Source organism: Amblyomma maculatum, chromosome 5 (genome assembly GCF_055883805.1).
Source record: "Amblyomma maculatum isolate TAMU_Amacu chromosome 5, ASM5588380v1, whole genome shotgun sequence".
In the NCBI taxonomy this organism is placed as follows: domain Eukaryota; kingdom Metazoa; phylum Arthropoda; class Arachnida; order Ixodida; family Ixodidae; genus Amblyomma; species Amblyomma maculatum.
Window position 1 is genome coordinate 65,554,276 of NC_139348.1, and position 15,982 is coordinate 65,570,257.

The following is a 15,982-nucleotide window of genomic DNA, read 5'->3' on the forward strand; positions in this document are numbered from 1 at the left end:
ACGCCACTTCCAAAAAACGACGCAGGTTATACTCGATGCAGTGGCTTACAAATGAGTTCACCTGCTATATCGAAAGTATGCAAGAAACATCTAAAGCTTTAGAGAAGGACACTCACTCAAGACACATTTAAAGCCCTATAGCGACCCCATTGAGTCGCTATTTGGGAAAGTAAGTTTAAAGTATGGAAGGAAACGACATGCTAGATGCGAGGGCCATAACAGCTAACGACACTTGACTACATTGTCAAGACAGTTGTTTCATCTGAGGGCAAAAGGAAGGCACCTTGCGTTGATGCCAGAAAAATCATCTCTGCCATGCCGCAATCAGTAACCGAGGAACTGAAGGAAGTGATGGCATCTCCTGCCATCCCATTACCCACTGTCACATATTCCGGTTTATCTTACGTCGCTAGGATATATCGTTAAGTTAATCAACCTCGGATGTGACGCTTGCGCTATTCTTCTTGAAACTAGCGAAAGAAGCAGCCCAATGTAGACTCTTCTACGAGGACAATATTCAAGTGGACGGCATTATCCGAAACCAGAGCTTGTTGCCCGATTGGACAATTTTGTATTTTGACAAAGCTACCATGTACCTACTACACACAAATGTTCTCGAAGTACTTAGGATCCTAATTCAATCAGCACGTGAGAATTCGCCATTGAGCTGCCCGGAAGGAATTGACAACAGCCATGTTATAAGGTCCGCTTCCAGTATCTGAAATATTTTTCAGAATCCTTCTCGTCAATTAATTATGCCTAGAAAGTGACAGACAGGAAGGAGAGGCCAACTCCTTATGTGCACAATCTATGCAGGAAGATTATGAGAATGCAAATTTTCTTGCCGCAAGTCGCATTTTGATGAATTGATGAATAGCATTGTGTAACTTTGAAGGTCCATATTTTTTTAGTGTTTGCAGCTCTTTTCAATTATGCATAACTGTTTATGCTCATTTCCTTGATTAAAAGTTATTGTTTATCTATGTAATAAACAGACTACGTCTCTCATACATGTGTGCACAGGCAGAGGCATATTATTTTTCATTACTTTTGCGTAGCCTTACCATATTATATGTGATACATGTCCGTCAGTTGCGAGACTACATATGCATCTTCGGTCTTTCAACCGACCGATATATTTTGAACGAAGCTAGAACAGCCCACCCCCTAGACAACTGAAATTTTAACTATATGAGTAAATTTTTGTTCCTTACTCTGACTCTGAGACGCGCCATGAATTTTCGCCGGTCCTCTTTCCCTCTGAACAAAAACGGTAGCGGTTGACAAAATCTCCGACCAACAGTTCACCATGTACTCACGTCAGGTCGCGCTACACCTCCTTAAAACGTTCAAGGCACATTGCATAGCCTGGTAAATTTATTTTTTTACAAAACCTAGGGGCGAAAAAGGTTGAGGTGTCCCCGAAGCTTCATTCGACCGTGCACGGCCGGACTGACGAGTGAGTGGATTGTTGACTGTATTTTATTCCTCGTACACGATAAATGTTCGATGCTGATTACGGCCTTTGTATAAACCATAAGGGGCGAAATGTCAGGACCTGCCGGTTGCAACTGACGCGGGCGAAGCTAAAAGCGAGCGCGCGTTTCCCTTGCGCGTGAACGGCTGTATCGGAGGAGCAGCAGTGGGGCGGTGGCGACCCCACCGAGGCGCGGTGGGCGGTGGAAACAGACACCATTGGAGAGGCCGTAAGAGAAGAGAAGCGCGCTCTCCCTCAAGACCGGCCATGCGGCCGGGATGGAGCTTGCCTCACTGCTCGACAGATGACGCACCAAGTCAAAGCAGCGTTTCAACTCTCTTCTGCGAAAATTGTGCACGCCACTGAGAGCAGTTTTTTATTGATTTCGGAAAATCTAGGCAAGTAACGATGTTGACTTACTTATCAGATAACGTAGACTATATTTTGATACTTTGTGAACGTTATTTCAGCTCGAATGGGGTAGTATATTTGGCATACGAATTTTTTAAATCCCAGCCCCCAAATATTCAAGACCTTGCATATATATATATATATATATATATATATATATAAAACGCCAGTGCTTTACATTCTTTGTATGCATTTAAGAAACACGCAGCAGCATGAGCGACGTCGCGAGAAGGGCACAGCATTTAATGTTTCCATTTGCAATGACACAACCAAGGCACCGAACAGGCATACAATAACTAAATATGTCCGTCTTTGTATCAATATATATATATATATCTATATATATATATATATATATATATATATTGCCACGTGCCTAGCTCCGCGCGACAGCCGTGTTTTGTGCCGACGACAACGAAGCGGGGGTTGGTACGAGCGGTGCGCTGGTGCTGGACTCTGTGACTGTGATCGGAACGACAAGCCGACCTTCTTCTCTGGTCCTCGGCAACGTGTACCTTCACGGCTCCCTGTGACTTCAGTCGTGACAATATATATATATATATATATATATATATATATATATATATATATTGATACAAAGACGGACATATAAATGCATAGATATAGATAGATGGATAGGTAGGTAGATAAATAGATAGGTATATAGATATGTGTATATTTTGCCGCGTGCCTTCCTGAACCGCGGTAAAAGAGGACGAAGCTCTGTGCAGTAATGTGGAACTGATCCGTTCAGTGTTTGCTACCTTGTACTCTTTACAATATATATATGTATGAATAGGCAGGTGTGTGTATATATATATATATATATATATATATATATATATATATATATATATATATATATATATATATATATATATATATATATATATATATCAAAATGCAGCAGCTTTACGGTCACTAAAAGCGCGGGATTCCCTTTACGGTTACCCGCCATCAATCTATGAGGTTTGAGACCTCATTTAAAGTTTAGACCGGTCAACCGGGTCAGTGAGATTGAGGAATATGTTCAAGAAGGTCACTTTCTATTACAAACAATTCATTATTTATAGCCTGTAGTCTAAACTACACTGCATAATAATAGAGTACGAAAAAATACTCTACGACACGATAGTGATAAAAGACGACTTGCTAAATGACAAGAGGAAAACCCGACAATGAACAAAACACAGCGATAAAAGATGGCTATAAAGATAACAAAGTATTCCAGGTATAATAAGTATGAGCAATTGTTACACAGAAAACACAGAATAACATACTGAGTCAGATCAAGATACCTTAAAGGCGAAAACAGTATTCGATTAACCAACAGACTGTGGCAAAAAGGAATTCTCACGGATTTCTTGTCAGATGAGGCGTCGAATGCTGAGTTGATCGGTAGCGGGGGCCGCACAGATGCGAACAATGCGTTGATCGCGGGCTCGGTGAAACACAAGACGCTTTCCAGGAGCGGCCGCGAGGGAGGCTCGGAAGAATGAATCTTGCTAGAGCGCACTGCGGCGGGCGTGCTGCGGTATGCGGTTTTATACCCTCGGCTGGCTGCGCAGTGCCCGCCTCAAGGATGCGCGGTCGCTGCCCCAAACATCGTGTCGAAGCTTGCTCAGAGGAGCTGGGAAATGCCGTGAGTTCCGCTCTATATGTGAGGCAGGAGATACCGCGACTTCCGCTTAGAGGTGAGAATGCTTGTGACGCAGCCTCCTACTGAAGAATATTCTCTTGAAATATTCTAGACATCCACAAGCCCCGAGAACGGCGTTATTGTGCCCCGCAGAGGGAATCAGTAGATTGGGTCTGTTCGATGCACTGAAGATTGTTCGTCACTCACTACGGTTCATGACGCGAACCATATGCGTACTGATCAGAACCAGCAAAGCACTACAACATTCTAGTTCGTCAATCATGTCCTGAGCACGTCACAAGTCACTGAGCACTGATAACAATCAAGCAAGCGAGAAACGTCCCGTAAAAGAAAACTTGAAATTTCTTGATTCCCCAAACCAGTGCTAAAGCTTCTTTCTGAATGGTTGAATAGGCTACCTCACGAGGGAGCACCTTGCGGCTCGCGTGGGCAAATGAGGGCAGGATTTCATCGGTACCTGCCAATACACCTTAGATACATCCACCCTGAAATAAAATTACCTGCGCCCTACTGAGGTGATAAGGTCGTCCTCACGGAGTAAAGGCTCGCCGTCGTCTGCGCTGATTTCGTTTAGTTTCCGGACGTTAATCCATGTTCGATGCGTCCCGTCAGGCTTGCATACAGCGATCACAGGGGAGTAGGCAAACTCTGAAGGCTCAATGATATCTCATTGGAGCAAGTCATCCACGTCTGATGCAAATGCCTGTCTCAAGATATTGTTTTATACTTATCGGCCTGTCGCTCTGTAACTTCAGTTGGCACTCTATCAGCTTGGTCTTTCCCGGAAGGTCCGAAAATATACCTTCGTAATGTTGTAGAAGATTCTTGGTTTCGTTCCGCTCTACGCTGCTCAGTCTCTTGGAACTGTGTACATCCCCGATAGAGGGCTTAGGCAGCTCTACCTCTCCAGCGTTTGTCTTCTTCTGCCGACATTACTGCACCGACAGCTGCCGCAGTGGTGTCGTCTGTCGTTTGCTCTTAAACCAATTCTTCGCGGCATACACTAGGGAGGCCTTGCAGAAATAAGGTTTTTTTCAGCGTTTTACCCTTGCATGCCTGCACTGCAGTTACTACCGGACAAGCTTCAGAGGCATCCGAAATTGGTGCTGTGCTCTCGGTGTCAGGCACTACCTCTTCAACTTATGCTTCAGTGGACTTCGTAGTCTCGCTTGCTGTTGTCATGTGCTAGTTTTGATCGGGGTCATCTGCTGGGTTAGCACCTTCCACGTTTCGCAGCAGCAAATAATATTGGGGATTCTCCTCGCAATTAGCGTGAAGTCGTCCCTTAAAGTACGAGGTGTCGGCATCGACCCAAGCTTCTGGGAGCATTAGAACTGAGCTGTCAAGTAAACTAGAAACTGTATCATTGATATCTTCTTTCCCTACCAGGTCCTTCCTTACTGCAGTGTTATCAAGTACGCGTGCTGATGTATAGCATAAGCTTGACTGTTTACACGTGCCGCATTCTTGCGTATCATGATCTGTAATCAGTGCGGTTCTGTTATAAAACCAAGCACACCTATCAATAAAAGGGCAGTCCTTTGGCCTCCAGCCGCCGGCTACGTTCCGTTATTTCAGTGGCGACGAAGATGGGATAGTTGCTGCACGATGGCAGCCAGGCCACCCGAGTTCGACGACACGACTAGTAGCTGGGGCACTTACCGTGTTCGTTTGGAGGCATTTTTTGAGGGCCACAGCATCACAGATCCAGGAAAACAGCGTGCGCTTCTGGTGTCGGCACTGAGTGACAACGTGGTGCGCGTGCTTCAAGGCCAGTGCCAGACGGAATCGGTGAACAGTCTGAGCTACCAGGCCGTCGTACAGCTCCTGGACAATCACTTTGATCCCCAAGCCAATGAGATAGCAGCTAGCTACGCTTTCTTTATGCGGAACCAAGCGGACGGCGAAAGGGTACGGGACTACATCACCGACCTGAGGCGTCTCGCCAAGGATTGCAGTTTTGATAAGTTTTTGGATCGCATGTTGCGGGATCGGATTGTATGCGGAATCCGTGACGAACAAGCTCGACGGCATATGTTATCGCAAAAGAAGCTGAACCTGGCAGAGGCAGAAGCTTTTGCTCTACCCGCGGAAACCACCGAGGCGAATGTCCGGGTGATGCAAGAAAGGAGCTTTAATGACAACGGGGCGGCTGCCAACGTCGTACGGAAGCACAGCGGGTATCCGCAGAAATCCGGACGCAAGCAAGGATCCACGACCGAGTCCTCGCAATGCGGGAGATGTGGCTCGAACCATGTTTCAGAAGTGTGTAGACACAAGAAAGCGACGTGTCACAAGTGCGGCAGGAAAGGACACCTAGCACGGATGTGCTCCAGTGGTCGCGCTAACCCTTCAGGAACATACGCGGTGAAGGAGGCAGACGGCAGCGACGGCAGTGAAGAAGATATGCTCTACGCTTTGGTGGCTCACAGCTACAGTACTAACGAGGCCGTACGGCCATTCGAAAGGGATTTTATCTGGGAAGGTCAGAACCTGCGCATGCTCGTGGATACAGGGTCTACTGTCAGCGTCATTCCAAGGAAGGTATTCGAGAACCACCGCGACTTTTGGCCGACACTGGAGAAGACTGCACTGCGCCTATCGTGCTTCCTGGGGCCGCTTCCGGTCCTTGGCCGAGTGGCCATGAAAGTCGAATGCGGTAACACGCAAGTGGACAGCTCGCTCGTGGTTGCGGATTGCGACGGGCCTTTGTTGTGCGGCCGGAACACCATCCAAGCCTTCCAGAATGCGGGCATGGCACTACTGGAAGAATGTGCGCCGCAGAAACTACATCTGGTTCAGGGTGACGCAGCGACAGTCGAACTTTTGGCGGAGTTTCCGGAAATCTTCGAGGATGGTTTGGGTCGTTGTAAGGGGCCGCCCGGGAAACTACACAAAAAAAGAGGCCGCGGTACCACGCTTTCTCAAGGCTCGACCAGTGCCCTACGCGCTTCGGGAAAAGGTATCGGCAGAAATTAACCGCATAGTACAGGAAGGAGTGCTTTCACCAGTGAGAGTTTCCGAGTGGGCTACACCTGTCGTGCCCATAGTAAAACGGAACGGTGAAATTAGACTGTGTGGTGACTTCAAACTAACCGTGAATCAGGCGACACATTTGGAGCCATGGAATACGTACACCCATGGAATACGTACTTTATACGGAGAGCCTCAATTCCACCGCCCTTTCCGCTCAACAGCTAGTGGACCTAAGCGGCTCGGACGATACGCTTCATCAGATCAGGTGGTGGATCGCACATGGCTGGCCACGGTATTTATCAGCAGCACAGCAACACCTGATGCCATACTTTTCTCACCGCAACGAGCTCGCGGCCAGTCACGACCTGATTTACTGGGGTCATCGAGTAGTGTTGCCGGAGGCGGCGCGACAAAACATGCTAAAGGAACTGAACGACAGTCACCCCGGTATCAGTGCCATGAAGCGCACGGCTCGGGCGTTGTTTTGGTACCCTGGGTTAGATAGGGACATCGAAGTGTTGGTTCGAAGTTGCCCGCAATGTATACAATGCTGGCCCATGCCGGCTGCGGAAGTTCCCAGTCCCTGGCCGGTGAGCAACAGGCCCTGGTACAGGGTTCATATGGACTTTGCGGGCCCCATCAAGGGCTACCAAATTTTTGTGCTGGTTGATGCTGAGACAAAGTGGATTGAAGCCATACCTTTGAAAACGACCACAGCGGAGGTCACCGTTCAAGTACTTCGTGGTATTTTCGCACGCTTTGGCTTGCCATTCTGTGTGGTATCGGATAATGGACCACAATTTTCAAGCTCCGCCATGTCCAGTTTCTTGCAGGAAAACCAAGTGAAACACATAAGAACCGCCCCATACCATCCCCAGTCAAATGGGTTGGTGGAACGGGCCGTGCGGACAATAAAGGATGGTCTTCGGAAGAATCCAACAGGTACACTGCAAGAACGACTAATCAAGTTTTTATTCCGTTATAGAACGACACCTTCGGAAGGAGGAAAATCGCCAGCGGAACGGCTGTTGGCCTTCCGTCCCGAACCCGGCTGACAGCTTCTATCACGGATACCAAGGTGATAAGATATGACGGTTCGAGCGAAGCGGTTCCAGCAGCAGCAGAAGTACCGACCCGGTTTCAACCTGGCAGGCATGTATGGTCGCGCCAGTTTCAGTCTGCCCGGAGATGGATGCCGGCAACCGTAGTGTCCACGACGGGAGCACGCATGGTGACACTGGAAACACCTGAGGGACAGCAACGACGCCACATAGACCAACTCCGGCCACGACTAGTCACAGGTTCATCACCTAACAAGCAGAGCCAGGACCGGACCAACGACGGAGCTCAGCGTAGTTCCGGGGAGGCAGAAACTCGCCAAGGTACGGAGGCACCGGAAGTCAGCTCTCAAGCCGAAGACCAACAACCACCACGTCGTTCGACTCGCCTGCGGAAGCCCCCAGATCGTCTTACGTACTCCAGCTTAGGGGGAGGGGATGCAGTGTTATCAAGTATGCGTGCTGATGTATAGCAAAAGCTTGACTGTTTACACGTGCCGCATTCTTGCGTATCATGATCTGTAATCAGTGCGGTTCTGTTATAAAACCAAGCACACCTATCAATAAAAGGGCAGTCCTTTGGCCTCCAGCCGCCGGCTACGTTCCGTTATTTCACTTACCACCAACGTGTTACAGCCTGTGTCTCTCAGGACTCGAACTGCACGGCACCCAATCCATTATTAATTTAAACACCGCGAACAAGAAGACGCAAGACAAGATAAAAGAAGGCCACAGTACAAGCGCTGTTTAAATTAGTAATGGATGTTTACCAACTCGCCCAACAAAGTATCTTGGACGGCCCTCAATCATGCCGGCGACGACAGGTAAGAATTCCCTGGCTGGGTTTTCATTACTGGTGAAACCAGCGTTAATAACACGGATCTTCCATCCGTCCTTAAGTTCTATAGGTATCTATTCTCAATGCATACCGCAGCGGACTCACGATTTTCTTTTCTCTGTTTTGGGGTCCCAAATTCCCAGCATCTCCAGATTGAATACCTGGCTTGCCGCATTTGTAGCATCTTTTGGGCGGTCCTGATTCGTCGCAGGTGGCGGCCCTGCAATTTTCAGGACGTTGTCCCGGGCGCGCACAAAGAAATCACTTATTTTCATTGCTGCTTTACACATCCGAGGATTGAAGCAGAGTTTCCTTTCTCTCGGTAGTCTTGGGGGTGTCGTTTACTGCCTTCTCTTTCGGGTTGCTTCTCTTCCAGAAATCTGACCAGTCATGGGCCTCCACACACTTGTCTGCCCTTGCTACGGTTTCGGCGAAAGATGTGCCCTTATTTTCTGTAAAAAAAAATTTGTAGCGGAGTGGTGCAGTTCGACAGTAACTGTTCCCTTAGAATCAGATCAAAGAGATCTGTGTATTAACGTCAGCTCTTGGGAGAGTACTCTTGTCCTCTTTCTGTCAGAGAGCTCTATCCATTTGTCTAAGAAGTTTTGTAGACGCGTCAGGAACAGTGAACACGTTTACTCGTTCCGGGGACTAGCAGACCTGAATTTGTTTTAAGCCATTCCTCTTTCATACGGAAGCGAATCATGAGTGCCTGACGGAGCTTCTTGTAGTTCAAGAACTCGTATGCAGACATGCGACTAAAACGCTGAGCGCTTTGCCGCTTAAACACAAACTAAGGGCTGTAGCTCACTGATTGCGAGGCAAAATCAGACTCTCAGCGCCACGCTTAAAACGCATGAGGTAAACGTCAAGGTCGTCCCTGCCCTCATTTAAAAGCGTCATCAGCTTGTGCGGGCGTATGCGTTCAGGCCGAGCAACATGACCTTCCCCCGTTTCTGATCTTGTCTCTTCCGTGTTACTGGCGCAGTTGCCGGACGATGTGGTAGGTCTCGTCGGATCATGAGCAACTGCTTTTCTTTCTTCATCTCCGCCACCAGGAGTTGGGCCTTCTGGAGACTTTAGTACCTTTTCTTTTTCCCATCTACTCCATCCGTAAATTAGACTCCTCTTTCAGTTGCGCACGTTCCTCCTCGCGTTCCTCTCTGCGCCGAGCTCGCTCCTGGTCTTCCCACTTGAGCAGAACTTGACCCTCAAAGCAAAACGTTCGGCCATACTCAAAACGTTGTTCTAGCTCTGCTTTCCCATGTTAGGTGGGAAGCGTTAAGTAGTGCTAGAAACAACACTAAACAAATTGCACCTACTCCTCTCTCTATCATCGACACTTGTTGACCAGTTCTGTTCGCGAACGGCAGTTATGTGACAAACATCTGCCTGTACTGTCAACAGATGTACGGGATCTCCTTCATGGTTACCCGTCGTCCCTCTGTGAGGTCTGAGAACACATTACTCAACCCGTTAAGTAGTCGGTGTAGGATTGAAGAATAAGTTCAAAAAGGTGTTTTTCTTTTGAAAAGTATCAAATATTTATAGACAGCAGTCCAAATTGCACTGCATAATAATAGAGTAAATTAAAAAACTAAAGTGCCACGACACGATAGTGATAAAAACGACTCGGTAAACGACAAGAGGGAAACCCTACAATGTGCAAAACACTGCGATAAAAGGTGGCTAAAAAGATAACAAAGCAAGTATTCCAGATATAGTAAGTACGGACAAGGGCTACGTAGTAAACATAGCGTAAAATAATAAGTCATTTCAATTTTTCACAAAGGCTAGAACAATCACGATTAAGCAACAGTCTGTTGCAAGAAGCAAATCTCACGGCTTGCTTGTTAGATGAGGCGTCGAAGGCTGAGTTAATCCGTATCGGCGGCCGTACAGAATGCGAGAACGTTTCGTCGATCGCGGGCTCGGTGAAACACAAGGCGCTTTCCCAGAGCAGCCGTGAGAGAGGCCCGGAAGACTGAATCTTCCGAGAGAGCACTGCCGCGGGCGTGCTCCGGTATGCGTTTTTGTATTCTCGGTTAGCTGCTCAGTGCTCGAATCAAGGATGCGCGGTCACTGCCCCGAACATCAAGTCGAAGCCTGCTCAGAGGAGCGGGGATATGTGAGGCAGGCGATCCCTCAACGTCCGCTTATAGGTGAGGCAGCTTGTGACTATATATATATATATATATATATATATATATATATATATATATATATATATATATATATATATATATATATATATATATATATATATATATATATATATATATATATATATATATATATATATATATATATATATGTATATATATATATATATATATATATATATATATATATTTATATATATATATATATATATATATTATCTTTTTTTTACGCCGCGTAGCGGCGCATAAGAAGCAGCAGAAAGAGAAGGAGAAGCAGGGGAAGCGAGCCGCGCGCAGACTGATCTGGGTTTTTTCTTTAGCCGTGTGCGTCCGTCCTTCATACGACACTCACCTGTATTAAAACCATTTCATCTGTTAAATTTGGTGGAGGTGCTGGGTGAAAAATGTTCTGGATCCACCAGTACCTCGTCGCAGCCGTCTTGTAGCAGGTTTGCCACCTTTTTCTCCTCAACAGTACCTTTCAATGGCTACCACCCGCACGACGCAGACTCATGAACAGCGACCTGGAGAGACGGCGACCTTTCCCCACTAGCGAGAGCCGCGTACGTTCCACGGTAAGCCCGAAGATGACGTTGAGGAATGGCTCCGACATTATGAAAGATGCAGCAAGTACAACCACTGGAATTCGATCGCACGTCTGTACAATGTTGTTTTCTTCCTCGCTGGCACCGCTCTGACGTGGTTTAATAACCACGAAGAAATCCTTATGACCTGGGAGAGATTCGTTGAAGAAATTACAAAGTCCTTTGGGGATACCGTTGCGAAGAAGGAGCGCGCTGAGCATCAACTTTCCCAGTGAGCCCAGCTGCCCGGTGAGACATGCACACGTTACATCGAGGAAATATTGAAACTTTGTCGCATTGTAAACCGGCAGATGTCAGAAAAAGACTAGGTAGGGCACCTTCTCAAGGGGATTGCTGAGGATGTGTACAACTTCCTTATTACGCGGGACTCCCTTGTCACAGTAGCAGATGTCATCAAGCAGTGCCGGGCATTTTGGGCGTTAAAGGCACGTCGGATAGCAAACAAATTTGCACGTCTTTCTAATGTCACAATTGTTGCCGGTATCGACATTCCGGAGGCTGAAGACATCGCTTCAATGGCCAGGAGGACTATACGCGAGGAGCTGGATATTCAGCGGCAACGTATAAATTTCGATGTACCTTACCACCCGACATTGAGGTCCGTATCATCATGGGAACAGCGCACGCCATGGGCTGCGCAAAATAACTGCGAACCAGCTTACAACAACGGCATGTAGACGGACCCTGCAACCAACATCGCCCCCTCATTTCCCGCAGCGTCTAGCCCATCCGGATGAAGTGCCTCGTGGTGCTCCTCGTCACGCTTCTGTCGCCCCATCTCGGCCTCCAAGGGATCCCGAAGTGAACTACCAGAGCCGCCAGCCACGTGTATGTTACGGCTGTGGGGGCAGCGGACATATCTTCCGCTTTTGCCCGCGTCGTCAAATTACCCGACCCCCGGTCCAACGAGCACCACGCTTCACGAATGGTACCCAGTGGGAGCAGCAGCCACCCCCTACCTTCTATTGGCCCTCTTCTCCTCAGCGCCATGCACGGAATGACTCCCATGTGTCCGATCGCAGCATCACTACCCCGCAGTAGCGACAACCTCGTTTGCCATTCCCACGTCGCCGCTTTGTTTCTCCACCGCTGGGAAACTAGGTGATGCGACCGATCGAGGTATAGCGGACGGTCAATTTCACGCATACCTCTGCCTATCGTCATGCTAAAGAACAAAGTGTCAGTGTGTGTAGACAATGTTGAAACGGATGCTTTGGTTGACACTGGTGCCGCTGTCTCAGTCATGAGCCTTTCATTTAAGAACCGCCTTCGACAGGAAGTTGTGTTTGTGTGGGGCAAAAACACTACGTTTTGTGGAGTTGGGGGGGAAACGTTAGTTCCGGTTGGCCAGTTTACTGTTTCAGTTGTCATTGGTGACGAGTGCTATAGGGCAGAATTCATTGAATTGAGACGTGCCACGCATGACGTGATCTTGGGTGTTGACTTTTTGCGCGAGTGTGGTGCGACTTTAGACTTTATTGCCGGTGAAATTTAGTTGCAGCCGAACATTATCCCCGCATTAGTAGATAACATGTTCATGTCTCAGAGTCATCAAGTTCTCGCCCTGAATGAAGATGTGCTGCTGCCTGCGATGACGGCGACGTTTCTCCCCGTGAAGTCATCTGAATCCTCTGAATCTTTCATGGGTAAACATTCAATAGTCGTCGAGCCAGATGTCTCGAATGGAGCGAAAAAAAAATATTTTGGTGACACGCTCCGGTCGTGGAGGCGGAGGATTGTCGCGCACACCTCTGGGCTGTGAACGTGTCAGAAGAGCCTGTCCGTCTTCCTTCTGGTTTGACACTCGCGAGATTTGTGAATTATGTCACTCATACCGTAGGAATTATTTCCGATTGCACAGAGCCGCGGAAGACAAGACTGAATATTGTGCTGAGTTTGAGGGCATGATCAACAAATCTTTCCCATCTAGTGAACGTCGTATTCTGCCAGATATTTTGACAACGCATGGCCAAGTGTTCGACTTTGCCTCAAACGGATCGAGTAGCCATTTCCCAGCTTCTCGGCTACAGCACAAAATTACCACAGGAAACGCACCCCATATTCGCCAAAAACCTTACAGTCTCCCCAGCAGAGCGCAAAATAATTCACCAACAGGTGGACGAAATGCTGCAGAAAGGAATCATCCGAGAATCATCCAGTCCGTGGGCCGCACCTGTGATCCCTAGAGCGAAAAAAAGAAAATTCTTGGCAATTTTGTGTAGACTACTGTCGTTTGAATGCGTAACAAAGAATGACGTATACCCATTACCTCGCATTGATGACGCTGTCGATTGTCTGCATTCGGCGTCATGTTTTTCCTCTGTTGATTTGCGATCTGGCTATTGGCAAATTACGCTACATCCATCCGACCATGAGAAGACTGCTTTTGTAACACCGGATGGTTTATACGAATTTAATGTAATGTCCTTTGGATTATGCAACGCTCCCGCGACGTTCGAGAGATTTATCGACACTATCCTTCGTGGCCTCAAATGGGTAATATGCATGTGTTACCTTGATGATGTTATCATTTTTGGAAAGACCTTCGAAGAGCACAATGAGAGGCTCCATAATGTTCTTGAATGCATTGGCAAAGCGGGCCTCATTTTGAATTCGAAGAAGTGCCATTTTGGAGAGCGACAAACTTTAGTTCTTAGGTTCCTCGTCAACGAGGATGGTATCAGGCAGGATCCGCAGAAGATTGCTATAGTACTCGACTTCGAAGCTCCACGCACCCTGAAAAGTCTTCGCAACTTTCTTACCCTCTCTTCTTATTTTCGTCGCTTCATTGCTGGTTTTGCGCAACTTGCCCACCCCCTTACTTCTCTACTGCACAAGTATTCGCAATTTGTGTGGACCCCAGAGTGCGAATGCTCTTTCAATCTACTCAAGTCTTCCCTAACTTCAGCACCACTGCTGCGCCACTTCGACCTCCTGCTCTAACGGAGGTTCACACTGACGCCAGTGGCATTGGTTTTGGGGTGGTGCTTGTGCAGCTGCATAGTGAGGCTGAGCACGTTGTTGCATATGCCAGCCGCACGTTGACAAAATGTGAACGGAACTACACAGTTGCCGAATTGGAGTGCCTCGCAGTTGTGTTCGCTGTGCACAAGTTCCGATCATACCTATATGGACGCTACTTCACCGTAGTTACTGACCAGCATTCGCTATGCTGACTCATCGGACTTCGCGATCCATCTGGTCGTCTGGCGCACTGGGCATTGCGCTTACAAGAATGCAACTTTGGTGTCGCGTAAGAGAGTGGGCGACATCACAGTGATGCAGACTGCTTGTCACGGCACCCATTGGCGACTTCCGTTAACGATGAAGATGGCTTCGACGGGTGTTTAGCGTCAATCGCGTCGACGTTTCCTAGCATGGCGACCTTTAGGCGAGAACAACGCAACGACCGGTCACTACAGCCTCTTAGACAAGAGGTAGAAGGAAGAGCAGTGTCAACGCAGTTTAGTATTGAAGACGGTGTTTTGTTCAAGAACTGCTGCTTTGACGGTGCTGCCCTCCTTTTGGTCGTCCCAAAAAGTCTCCGTGCACAAGTTTTGCATGCCATACAGATGACATTACCTCTGGACATCTAGGCTTCTGTCGTTCCCTGCACTGAATTCACCAGCGTTTTTATTGGCCACAAATTTATAAGACAACCAAGCAATACGTTGCGACATGTCAACAATGCCAGCGACTTAAGACACGCACCACCACGCTGGCCGGAGATTTACAACCCGTCAAGCCACCTACCTCACCTTTTGAAAAGATTGGAATTGACCAGCTCGGTTCATTTCCAAACACTGTAGAGGGCTGCTGCTGGGTTATCATCTGCGTTGACTATCTTACCAGATATGCGGAGACCACTGCTCTCGCTACCGCAAAGGCTGCTGATGTTTCGTCGTTTCTTTTGCATTCCGTTATTCTTCGCCTTGGCGCACCCCGTGTTATTATAAGTGATCGTGGTCGGCAATTTACTGTTGATATCTTGGAGGAAATACTCCGACTTTGTGGTGCACACTACCGACACTCGATACCGTATCATCCGCAGACCAACGGTCTCACCGAGTGCACCAACCGCCCCTTGACAACCATGCTGTCCATGTACGTCTCGCCTGAGCATCGCAACTAGGATGCAGTGCTACCGTATGCGATGTGCGCTTATAACACTGCAAATCATGAGGCTACCGGCTATTCTCCTTTCTATTTACTCTATGCAAGAACTCCCCACGTTTTTCTTGACACCATCTTCCCATTTTCCCCCAACGACGATGCGTCTGTTTCCCAGATATTATGCCGTGCCGAAGAAGCCCGTCGTATAGCCCATTTATGCACACTGGTTTCTCAAAGCCGTTCCAAAAAACACTACGATCTGCATCATCATGCAGTTACTTACTCCCCTGGAGACTACGTCGGGCTTTGGACGCCCATTTGCTAGCGAGGACTGTATGAGAAGTTTATCTGCAAGTACGATGGCCCCTTCGTCGTGTTAGACCAACTCAATGACGTGAATTACGTTATCGCCAATCACGACGGATAACCGCCGACCCCGCAAGACACAAGTTGTTCACGTGGTGTTGGAGATTGAGCTAGTTGGAACATCTTCTCACAAATGCTGCGCTGCTTAGTTTTACACGGACACAGGAACTGGACAAAGGCTGAGGCGCTTAACCTCAGCGTTTGTCCAGTTCCTTTGTCCGTGTAAAACTAAGCAGCGCAGCATTTGTGAGAAGTTGTTCACGTGGCTCGCCTGAAGCGCTGCCATCTTCGATCTGCCTAATTTTCTCGAGGACGA

The 15,982-nt window shown here is 47.9% G+C and overlaps 1 protein-coding gene across 1 annotated transcript; it reads left to right on the top strand.

The window, feature by feature from the left end:
* The first annotated feature begins 5,156 nt into the window (after nucleotides 1-5,156).
* On the top strand, nucleotides 5,157-15,319 carry LOC146188430 (uncharacterized). Its single transcript, XM_084605048.1, has 3 exons — nucleotides 5,157-6,321; nucleotides 7,098-7,258; nucleotides 15,239-15,319. Exons 1-3 carry the CDS (start codon nucleotides 5,157-5,159, stop codon nucleotides 15,317-15,319), a joined length of 1,407 nt encoding a protein of 468 aa, XP_084461174.1.
* Nucleotides 15,320-15,982: the final 663 nt, after the last annotated feature.